This window comes from Merops nubicus, unplaced genomic scaffold, assembly GCF_000691845.1.
Source record: "Merops nubicus isolate BGI_N331 unplaced genomic scaffold, ASM69184v1 scaffold847, whole genome shotgun sequence".
Lineage (NCBI taxonomy): Eukaryota > Metazoa > Chordata > Aves > Coraciiformes > Meropidae > Merops > Merops nubicus.
The window spans coordinates 1,148-13,119 of record NW_008620729.1 but is presented as its reverse complement, the minus strand read 5'-3'; the positions used below and the strand labels follow the sequence as shown (position 1 = coordinate 13,119).

The following is an 11,972-nucleotide window of genomic DNA, read 5'->3' as shown; positions in this document are numbered from 1 at the left end:
AGTATTAAATTAAATTTTCCCTGGCTCTCAGTTGATTTTCCCCTTCCTAATATAAGGGTGCTTTCTAATAATGGATTTCATTCATGGTTGTGGGGGTTAGGAGGAAAAGAAGTTGACTGCCCCTTTTCTAAGTTGTTTAGGAAATGGTAAATGCTTGATAAAACACATCTGGTGTATGTTTCAATCTGACCCTGTCTCTAAACTTCTTCACTCCCTTACAGGCAGTATCGTCAAGAAATTGAAGATTTTGTTTTTAATTTAGTTCAGAAATACGAAGAGCAGAAGAAAGGGGAACATGAAAAAACACACTTCAATGTTAAGCCACAGGTACTTTAAAACTCACATTGTTATTAGGTGCTTCTTCTTTTGCCTCATTATAGTGGGACTGTTGAAATGCTACACTGCTAAATAGCTGAATTCCAGTTGTTTTTTCCTGCTTAATTGCAAATTAAGATGTTCTGTAACTCTTTGTTGCAAAAACAGAGGACTAGGACAAATAAAATATCCTTTCTGCCCATGGAGGTGCCTCTTTAAAAATGTTCCTAGTGAAACTTGTGTAAAAGCAAAGTAGTAAGTTGGCTTAAATAATGAAAAGACTGTAAGTTATAAACTTAACATGCTCTTGTGAGAGTCTTTGGCCCAACTTTGGCTGTATATATAAGAGCATAGGTGAACAACAGAATCTGACAATTTCCACTTTTTCTCTTAGTTACAATTTTGAATTTTACTTCCACATTCACTTTTTAGTGTTCACTTTGAATAAAGGGATGAAATGGCACATTTCTCTCCATCTTAGCTTTAGAGATAAGAATAACAATATTCTAATGTTCTCTTTGATGAGAAATATGCTGCATAAGAGATGAGCTGTGTCATACTTTGGTCTATGGAAAGCACTGTGACTAATGTAGGCATCTCCATCCTACTGTTTAATTAATGCTCCATGAAAGAATCAGAGCTGTATTCTGTGTTCTGTGCCTTTTACACACTTAGAGTGATATGGGAGCTCTTCTACTACTGTTATTTTAAATATTTGCATTTTTACTTTTTCCTGACAGCCCTCAAGTGTTCTTTTGGAAGAGGACTGTAAAACAGCAAGCTCGAATTCTGTTAAAAAAATTAAAGAAGCTTTTAGTGTAAGTTTTTGACTATGTACTCTGCAATGGTAGGTCTGATTCTTCATTCTACGTGTTCAGTATATGCTGCCATTAAAATAAGATCTTGTTAAATTTCATTTTTTGGTGTAATAGCAGTTAAGTTCAGCATGTTTTTGCTACATCAGTGGAGAAAATACTTATTTGTACAGGCATGGGCATGTATTGTTTGTAAATTCTTACAGAATGTGGGAAAGAAAAACTGGAAATATTTCAAGCAGTGTAAATTTATAGAATTGCTACCAATCTGACCTAAATACTGACACATTTCTGACAATTTTCTGACTTTTTTTCTACAGGTTGTAGGAAGTGTTCTGTATTTTACCAATTTTTGTCTCGATAAACTGGGACAGCCTATATTAAATGAGAATCCACAGCTGACAGAAGGATGGGAAATACCTAAGTATCCTGTTTACTAAAACAAGGGGTTTTTCTGTTTGTCAAATCCAAAGAATGTCAGTCGGTAAATTGAACTCAAATTCTATTCCATAGATTGTACATGTCTACCAAAACTGTATCAGATGACAAGTGGTAATGAGTCATTAGTGGCTTTTTTAGTCAAAACATGTAATTTGATATGATTGGCTTGCTGATATTTAGAAGTCTTATGCTTGGAAGAGTGAATGCCTTATCCCCATAAACATATCTTGTGAGTTCAGGAATTTTCCAGGGCCAGTCTGTAATCAGGTTTAGGATGACAGCTCATTTCAGATTGGAGAAAGTGTTCTCCCTTAATAAAATCTGCTGTTCTGGAGAAGGAGAGGGCTTGGCAAACTCAAGTATGCTGTAAATTGTTTTTTTTTTTCCAAATGTGGGAGCCAAAGAGAAAGTCATAATAAGATTTAATTATGGATTGCTCTTAAATTGCATCCATTTTAAAGTTGGTTCTTTACTGGTTATTAAAGCCAGCATTTGAAAGGTGAGATTGAGGGAAATGTTGGAAAGAGGTTTTTGTTAGTATTGTAGTCCTCCATGACAAAAAGAAATAGGGCAAGAAATGTCACAATCTCATCTCCCCAGTTTTCCAGTATTGCTTTTGTACCAGAAAGAGTTGGGCCAAGAACCAGTTTCACAGTTAATTTCTGCAATACCTGGTTATCAAGCTTGTAATAAAGATAATTTCTTAGTGACAGAAAAATACTTGTGTCTGAATGAAAATGGCAAATTTAGCAGCTGGCCAAGTTGGGTTGTCTTGTGCCTGCCTCTGACTGTGTATGCACTGTGCTGTAATTTTACATTTGGAAAGCTGTCTGCTATAGTGCATTAAGTCAGTCCTGTTCTCCAAATGATATTTGTACTGTCTCCCAACCTTGGCATGAAGGAATTAGATGCCTAATAGGGCAATTTCTCCAAAAATACCAAGTTAAGCATGGTTAAACTTTCCAGTCTGCCAGCTTAGCTTTGATTTTTAAATGTATTTGCTGCATCTTTCCTCAGAGCTCCCACAGATGATATTAAGCCAAAAATAGCACTTAACTTCTGACTGAAATAGTGTATCAGGTACCGTGCTTCTAAATGACTGAAGTGCAGCACTCAATTAACACATCAGTTCGACTGATACCTGGTGTCTGCTCCTCTTCTTAAAAGCAACTCTTAGATTCTGGCAAGTGCTGTGCTTCTAAAACTCTTAGTCTTTACCTTGCTGGTTTGCTTGCTGCCCTCTTGTCTTCTCAAACACTTTTAGGCAAATGGGCAGAGCAGCTGACACGTTGCAGTCCAAAATCAAACACAAGTAGTATATGATATGACTTGTCACCTGCTTGAGAAGTGAGTGATGTTTTTGAAACTGTCAAAATAGATTATAAATAAGATGGCTGTATAAAAATTATAAAATTTTGTCTATAAACAAGACAGCTGTAGTCTTGGCAAGTGCTGATAAAGAGCAGAATTGGTTATTGGATAGGAATTGGGAAGCAGGAAACAACAAGCCCATCTTAGGAAGTGCTTTATAGTAAATTCAGTTTTATAGTTGATACTATGGACTTCATATCAAGGACCCATCGTTACTTAATCCAGAAGAGTCAGTGTCTATTCAAAGCACTGTTAGGTTTTCACTGATATTTTAAAGAAGAATGAAATTCTGCTTCATCCAGTAGCAGTTCCTTATTGAAATCTAAAGATATCAGCAAGTTTTCAGCCAGATTCTCTCCCTAGATGGACAAGAAATACAAGTAAAACCAAAAAGGTTTGTATTATTCTTAAATATAAAGTTTTGAGCTGAAAAGTTCAGATGTACACTGTGATTATTCCCCAGTATACTAAACCCTTGAACATGAGCAACAAGATTAAGTAAACCAGTGCTGAGCTTTTCAGTCAGAGGATCTCTCTTGTCTATTGATTTTCTTTAGGAAGGGCCTAAAATCAATGTGTAAAAAAGTTTCTGAAATTTATACTCAGTTCTTCTGTTGCTTGCCTTTTTAGTGATGGCTTTGTTGTCCTTGCACCTAGTGTACTATTGTCATTCTCACTGTTTTGTAGAACAACTCCTGTCTGACTTATTTTATAGACTTTTTAAGACAGCCTGATCTTAATAAAGAGTTGATTATGTGGGAGGTCAGAAGTAAAGCAACTCACATTTCCAACTGACAGCTTGTGTGGTCTTCATAGCATCTAAAGTCACTGATTTCAGATGCAAAGAAGACCAGGCAAGCTTTTAGTGGGAGTTTCAGAGGTAAAAGGGCATGCTGAGTTAAACTGGTTTGATGAGAAAGAAATACCACTGAGTGGAGAGCAGAATGAAGGGTTGTGCTCGTGATAACTGATGGTGATAAAATATTTGAATCACTGCAGAAGGTTTCTGTTTGAATACCATGTAAAGATGAAGCAGGAGACACTCTTCACTTTATCTTGTTAGAGGCTTTGAGAGGTTGGAGTATGTGTGAGTGGTTACCCTGGACTCCCATTCTTGGGTCACACTTTTGTCTCCATTTGTTTCCCATCCTAATTCGCTAAAAATCGATGTTGAGAAAATTAAATCTTACTGTAAAGTCTTATCAAAGACTGGGATTTTTCCCCTTATAACATTGAAAATTTTTGCTGCCCTGGTGTGAATTTACAAGGAAAATTAAACTGGAAGCCAGCTGCAGTTTCTTTCCAAGTTTTCAGGGCACAGTTTCACAGTATGCATAACTTGTTCAAATTGTGGAGCAAGACTTTCCAAAGAAGTAGTCATGCTCTCCTGCTTGTTTTTATTGGTAACTGATTCTCAGTATTGTAAAAAGGATCAGACCTCTAATCATACAAGTGTAAAAAGAGAGAAAGAAATATTAACATGCTACAGGCATATCCTATTGAGGGGTTCCTTGCCTGTACTCTAGAGTGAAGAGTGTTGTTTTAAAGTCTTTGTTTTGCTTGGTCTGGACATAACAGAAGCTTGAGTATTGGTAGTAGATTTTGCTTTCATTTATTGACACTAACTAAGCAAATATTTAACCTATTTAAGCAGAAATCCTTGAGTGAATACTGTTTGGTCAGCAGCATGAGATAAGGAAGAGATTTTCCACCTTTAGGACAGTAAGCTATTGGACCAGGTTGCCCAGAGAGATTATGCAGTCTCCATCCTGAGAGATATTCAAGACCCAAGTGGATAAAGCCCTGAGAAACGTGGTCTGATCTCATAGCTTGATGCAGCTTTGATTAAGGAACTGGATTAGAGGTCTTCTGAGATCCAGCCTGAATTATTCTATTCCCTCTTAAAGGAATAGATCTCTATTATATGGGAGATAAAAGCTCTATTCTGTGTGAGAGTACGACTTTTCCACAGTAATTTTAGTTCTCCCTTCTTTCCTTTCCACGTGCTGTCATTTATTCTCCCCCCTCCCAGTGTTGTGCCTGTGATTTTTGTCATTTTTTTATGTTCTCCTTAGAACTGTGAAAGAAACAATATTTTATTACTGTGTTTTGAAGATTGACATTGTGCAGTCAGTTTAAGAGAATCAGAGGAAAACACATGAAATCAATGAGCAATGCTTACATTTTGTTCTTTCTAAATCTAACAAGTTTTAAAGTAAGTGCATTTAATGTTGCAAAATGATGTTTGGGTGTAATTTCTTTTCCTTTTTTTTTTTTTTTAAGCAGGCCAAAACCGCATTGTTTCAATTGTGGTTCTGAAGACCATCAAATGAAAGACTGTCCAAAGGTAATGTCTACATCAGTGCTCAAAAGACTGCTGCTCTCCAAGAAATGTTTAAAAAAAAAACCCACTGCACTGTTTAATGGTTTTTTTTTTGGTTTTGTTTTGGTTTTTATTAAATGAGATACATTTGGGTCAGGATGTACAAACAGTGCTTGATCTCTGTTGATTAAATTATACTGTTTATACTTAGAAATTCTAACCTAGTAAATTAGAATGTAAATTAATAGTGTAATGATTTGTATGTCTCTATTCTATGAAGGGGCATTTATCTAGGTGATCCTGCTCTAGCAGGGGGGTTGGACTAGATGATCTTTTGTGGTCCCTTCCAACCCCTAATGTTCTGTGATTTTTGAGTTTGAACAGATGGATCAAATCTCCATAGTTTTCACTACAGCTGTAGTTGTATCACATGGCCATGTGATAAATGGTGAAGCATGCTGAGGGCAGGGAAGTAGCAGTTTTATGCTGGGTAAAGGAGTGCATAAATGGTAAATTTCCAAATCTAAACTTCCCAACTGTGTTATCTTTAAGCCACGAAATGCAGCTCGTATAAGTGAGAAGAGAAAGGAGTTTATGGAAGCTTGTGGTGAAGCGAGCAATCAGAATTTTCAGCAGCGTTATCATGCAGAAGAAGTAGAAGAGAGGTTTGGAAAATTTAAACCAGGAGTAATTAGGTATCTTTTCCTTCCATTAGCTGTTGTGCTGCTTTTCTGTAACCTTTTTCTACCTTTGGAGTACCAGATGTTACTTCCCAGAGTTCTATTAAGTCCATTGGCTACTCTTAACTATGGGTGTATTATGATTGGATTTGCTTACTAAATAAAATTTAGTTTAATAAATTGCAGGGATTTTTCAAATGAAAACTCATCATTAGCTTAATAGTCCTCCCCTTTCTTTCCTAAGAAAAGAAACTTTCCCTAATGCAGTGAGGTAAATGTTACTCTTTGGCTACTCAAACTGCAAATATATTTTGTTCCTAATAAACTAACAATGCATGTGAAATTCTGAAAATTTTGAGCTCTGTGTCCCTTCCTCTTTTTCTCTCTATCCAAAATGTTTTTAAAAAATCATATGGCTGTAACAGTCTCCAAAGAAATCACCTTTACTTTTGGTGTTAAGTTCCTCCCTTCCTGTCATGATAGCTACAGTTAAAACCCTGAATCAGAAATGTTACTCTTTGGCTACTCAAACTGCAAATATATTTTGTTCCTAATAAACTAAAAATGCATGTGAAATTCTGAAAATTTTGAGCTCTGTGTCCCTTCCTCTTTTTCTCTCTATCCAAAATGTTTTTAAAAAATCATATGGCTGTAACAGTCTCCAAAGAAATCACCTTTACTTTTGGTGTTGTGTTAAGTTAATCCCTTCCTGTCGTGATAGCTACAGTTAAAACCATGAATCAGAAGTACAAATTGAGTAAGCTGTTCTCAATGTAGAATTAATTTTTATAAAATACTTAAGTTTTAACACTTTTATTTCTTGTATGCTTACGTTAAACATCAGAGCCAGTTTTGACCTAAAAGTATTCTATTTGGGCTCGACAGGCAACATAGTTTGAGCTAAAACTAAGTCATTTTAACTTGATGGTTGATAATCTAACGAAATGTTCACAACTTCCTTTTGTCAAAACTCAGTTATGGGTTTTGCTGGAGGGCGTCTTGTTTTCTGTTCTCTTAACCCAGCGGGGAGCTTCAGGATGCGCTCGGGGTCACAAGCAAGAGTCTTCCTCCCTTCATATATCGCATGCGTCAGCTGGGCTATCCTCCAGGCTGGCTCAAGGAGGCTGAAATGGAGCATTCAGGGCTTGCCCTTTATGATGGAAAAGGTAAGGAGTGTGCTGCGGGAATGCAGTTTTCCCTGTGCAGGCTGTTTATTGGCTGCACCCTGTTCAGGAGATGATAAAGCACCTAGTTTGTAAACCTTCATCTTCCTCATGGAAGAGTAGGAAAGTTGTAAATCAAGTTTTCATTACTAAAGTTGTATAAAACTACTCTTTCATCAGGCTATGATGTGACACTGAAACAAGTTCTTTAGGGATTGGGTTGTGTAGATAAAGACAGGGTGATTTCACTCTTAATCAACCCTTGCTATTAGGACATGGAGTTTCCATGAAACTGTGCAAGAATTGCTCACAGCCCATTGTTAAATTTTCTCTTCCATTTTAAAATAAACTTCTCTTTTCTCACATTTTTCAAGACATAATACTTTCTAAAGTTCAATAACGTACTCTTATACAGTAAGAATAAGAACACCAACAGCAAACAAAGAATACATTTATTGAAATCTAACTTAACAAGTAATTTGCCAGCTTTTTACTAATGACTAGCATTTATGCTGCATCCTAGAACAGACCTGATACCAAATTCTGAGGCTAGTAGTGGTACATGATGAGTAGTATTAATTCTGAACATGCAGGGTAGGTTTCTGGAGAAGCTTCCTGTGTGCATCTGATAGATGTGGTCACTGTTACTGCCTCTGTGGATTACAAAGCCTTCTGTCTGTACTCTTTCCAAAAACCAAGACCCTGCTCTTAAACCCAGTGGATTTTTTCAGTAATGTTCTTAATTAGTGTGAATAATTATATTTTGTTACAGGTGAAGGTGGAACAGAGCATGAAGGATCTGGCCAACCAAAACGCACCACTTACGATGTTTCTAAGTTGATAAACTATCCAGGCTTTAATACATCCACTCCAAGTGGGATCCCAGATGTAAGTGGCTGTTCTCGGCCTTCTGAGCAACATGCTGAGTAACAGTAATTGCTTTTATTGGAGCTTAACGTTCTGCTTTCTGCATCTGACAATTTTCTTTCAACAGGCTCTTACTTTAGGCACCTAGTTTGGGGCTGGGCGCTGCTGAGGTAATTGATGTGATATCCATCTATTTGATCCTTGTCACAGCTCTTGTGGGCAGGGTCTGACAGTGCTTCTGTGGTGATTATCTCAATTATGAGACCAACAGGAACCTGGAAGGATATTTCTATTTTAATGTTTTGGGGTTTTTTTGTAACACAAATGGCTATTCCTTCCTTGAAACAAGATAGTTGTATGGATCTTGGAAAATGAAAATCATTGTGGATGCTGTTATAAATGTAATTTCAGCCATAGAAAACTACATCAGACCAGTGCACAACCTCTGGGTAGCATTGGAATAGCTAGGACAAAACAAGTCATCTCAGAAGACCTGCATCACAGGTGCCCTCTTAAGCACAGAGCACACAAGGGATCTCCTGTGGTGGCTTTTCAAAAGCATTTTAACCTGCTGTTAGTAGTCAGCTTCATTGCTGATGTTAATGCCTATGAATTCAAAAGAAGTACCTGTGTGTTTTCTTTTACAGCTTTAACTTTGCCCATTTAGCGGCCTCCAAATGTCTTTTTCCATTCAGTGTTCTTTAAGTTCTGTCCTCAAGGTCTTTTGTGTTTTCACTAAAAAGTAAGTTTTTCAAAGTAAGCCTTTTTCATCTGAACAGTTATTTCAAGGGGATGTTTATAGTTGTGTTACAGATGTTGAGAGTAGTTGCTATGAAATGGTTAACCAGATATTTTGCAAAGGTGATGATTTTTCTTTTGTAATTACTCCCACTACCCAATCATAGTACATTGCCTCAGTTCTTTTTGCTCACGGGTGAGAGTACTTTGGTTTGCCAGAAGTTTCTACTGGAGATTTATTTACTGTGTTGAAAGAGGCTTTTGAAGGGAACTTGAATTCTTCTTGGCTCATTAATCTCTGTGTTTTAAGTTTTACTGTTGTGTTAATAGCCAACCATATGCAACACTACCTCTCTTTCTTTTTTTTTTTCCCTGTAGGAATGGCAGATGTTTGGTTCCATCCCCATGCAGCCATCTCAACAGAAGGATGTTTTTGCTCACTACCTTTCTAATTTTCATGCGGTAAATATGTTTCACTGTTATTTGCTAAAAAATCCCAAGTTTCCCTGTAGTGGGTGTAGCAACTTAAGATGGCTTCTTTATATCCTTTTTTTGGCACAAGGAGATAGTCCTTGTTGACACTACCAGGTGTGAAATGCTGATGTTTGTCTTACCTGTTCTAACAAAAAGGACCTTCATGTTTAGAACAGATTGTGTGATGCTAGATGGAATTAAGCAGTGAATTCTAAGCCTTCTGGGAAGGAACATGGGATACTTGAGTTGTGATGGTCTTGTCAGGTCTCAGTGTCCAGGTGGAAACTTGGTTGTAATTCTGTGGTGGGAATGCAGACAGTCCTTTCTTTAGCCACTTAAACAAGATTGCAGTTCTGCAGTGGCATTAAATCTCTTGAACTGCAGTGTCTGTTTTACACACTGGGTTGTCAAATAATTGTAATTGCTTTGGATATGTTCTTATAGCTGAAAATGTTATGCTGTACAACATACTAACATTTTTTTTTCCTGCATCTTTTCTCTTCAGCCAAGTCCAAAATCTAGCAATAAAAGGGCTGCATCTCAGTCAAGGCCTCATCATTCCAAACGACTAAAAGAAAACAGTTTGGAGGTACCAGCAGCTGACATGGACATAGATTCTGGTATAGTTATTCTGCAATTTTTTTTCCTTGTTTCAATTTTTATTTTCAAAATCAGTTCCTCTGAATTGAAACGTCGGTGTTCACAAAGAGAAACCAACGTGTTAGTATTCATTATGGTGATAATTAATGTAACTGCCAACACAGGATAGCAGTGTCCTGCTGTAGTTGCATTTAGGCCTCTGCAATAAGCATTCTGTGGTACTGTGATTGGCCTGTCTTCCAGTTTCAAGTGTGCTCAGAGCAATTGGTATGTTAGGTTAGAAATCTAATCTCTTCAGGTGTATTCTCAAGAAACTCCTGTTGTTAAAACCTTCAAATTCTTAAATAATTTGATGAAGTAATACAGGAAGTTACAAGCTCACAACTTGTTAATAAGTCAAACTCACAGGAGGGCCCTGGTGTTGTTTAGATGTTAGAATAGGTGAAGATGTTGGAATAGGTGAAGAAACTTCTGGCTTTCTTTTGGGATTTCCTATGAATAAATCCTTCAGTGTGTCTCAATGTGGAATAAATTTTTTCTCAATACCTTCAAGATTATTTTATCTTCACCCCCTTCCTTGAATGGCTAGCAGAGTTAAAATCCCAAAAAACATAGTTTCAGTGAATATTAATACCTTCAAAAAGTTCTATGTCAGCTGAAAACCAAGGATGAGAAAAGGTGTGAGTCTGCTAGTGAATCAGAACATTGGCACTTTGAAACTTGTCCTGGTCAGATTGCAGTTTGTAATAGATGTCTTTCCATCTGTCTTTAGATCTGGAAGTGTCACAAAGATCTCAGACTCCCAACAGTTTTCAGTTCCAACCTCCGCTGCCGCCTGGACGTCCATCAGTGTCAACTCCTCCTCCCCTGCCACAGGGAACACCTCCACAAAATCTTACACCCCCTCAGCCTTCAACACCCACCCGCCCTGCTCTTCCTAGGACTGTCCCACCACTGAATTCTTCCGGTGATACTCCTCAGCCAAAAATAGTGGACTCTGTCATGGATGAGGATACCCTGACGCTGGAGGAGCTGGAGGAGCAGCAGCGGCTGATCTGGGCAGCACTAGAGCAGGCAGAGAGCACAAACAGTGACTCTGACATGCCTGCTGATACACCTCTAACTGGAAATTCCGTTACATCATCACCCTCCAGGAACGAAGTAGATCTTGTTGCAGAAGTAAGATCATCTGATAAGGTGATTGCAGTGGAAACTAAGTTTTCTGATGTCAGTGAACAGACAGTGGAAAATGAACATTCTATACCTAGCCCTAATCCAGGAGAGAGTTTTAACTCAAATGAAAATCCTGATAATACAGATTCTGAAGGCTTGCTGGATAATACCATGCCTGCTCCCAGCCAAGAGGTTAACAATGGAGAAGATACAGGTGGCAACAAAGTGGTTGCAAGCACTGAATCATCTGCAAAAAACTCCAGTCTTGTTCCTGATATGAGCAAGTTTGCTGCAGGCATAACACCATTTGAATTTGAGAACATGGCAGAATCCACAGGTGTTTATCTACGAATAAGAAGCGTGTTAAAAAATTCCCCAAGAAACCAGCAAAAGAAAAAGACTTCATTTTAACTGGTCTTCCTTTGTTTCATTTTGTCCAAATACCTGCTTCCTTCTCTCTCCTACAGTTTTACAAATTCAGATAACCTCCTTCATCCCTTTGTGGGAAGGGGAAAATATTGACAAATACAGGTCTGCCCCATTCTTCCTTGGGACTAAAGTCAGTGCAGAGCTTCCGTGTTGACCAGGACCACCAATGTGGCTAGAAAACAAGAATTTTCCAAATTGCATCCTTCCACTAGGGAGTAGCAGGACTGTTCATTTGTTAAGAGAGATTTACTTGCCAATACATGAAACTCTAAAGAGGAATTTGTTGTTTGCTGTTCGTTCCTTTGGCTAAGTTTTATATTGTCCTTGAGTTTCAGGTGGATTGGTGATTTTTTTTTTTATATGTTCTTTGTACAATAATCTATACTTTATAAGTTTTGCTAATTATCCTGTAGATAAGTTTAATATATTCAGAATGTTTTTAAAAAAAGTCTAACATTAAAATGTCCCACATGAAGATCCTGGCAATTGAATGAAAATAATCAGGGATTACCAGCATTATCTTCACCCTTTCAGATATTTTTATAAATAATTTATGTGGGTCAGTTTTAATTACCACTGTATC

General features: G+C 37.5%; 1 protein-coding gene across 1 annotated transcript; it reads left to right on the top strand.

Annotated features, from left to right (window-relative positions):
* Nucleotides 1-210: 210 nt before the first annotated feature.
* Nucleotides 211-11,371, top strand: ZCCHC8 (zinc finger, CCHC domain containing 8; the record flags this gene model as incomplete). Its single annotated transcript, XM_008944179.1, has 11 exons — nt 211-327; nt 1,056-1,133; nt 1,451-1,554; nt 3,271-3,336; nt 5,229-5,289; nt 5,818-5,960; nt 6,969-7,111; nt 7,881-7,996; nt 9,092-9,175; nt 9,693-9,807; nt 10,560-11,371. Coding segments are annotated over 11 exons (1,839 nt in total), but the record flags the coding sequence as incomplete, so codon positions are not given.
* Between the last annotated feature and the right edge of the window lie 601 nt (nt 11,372-11,972).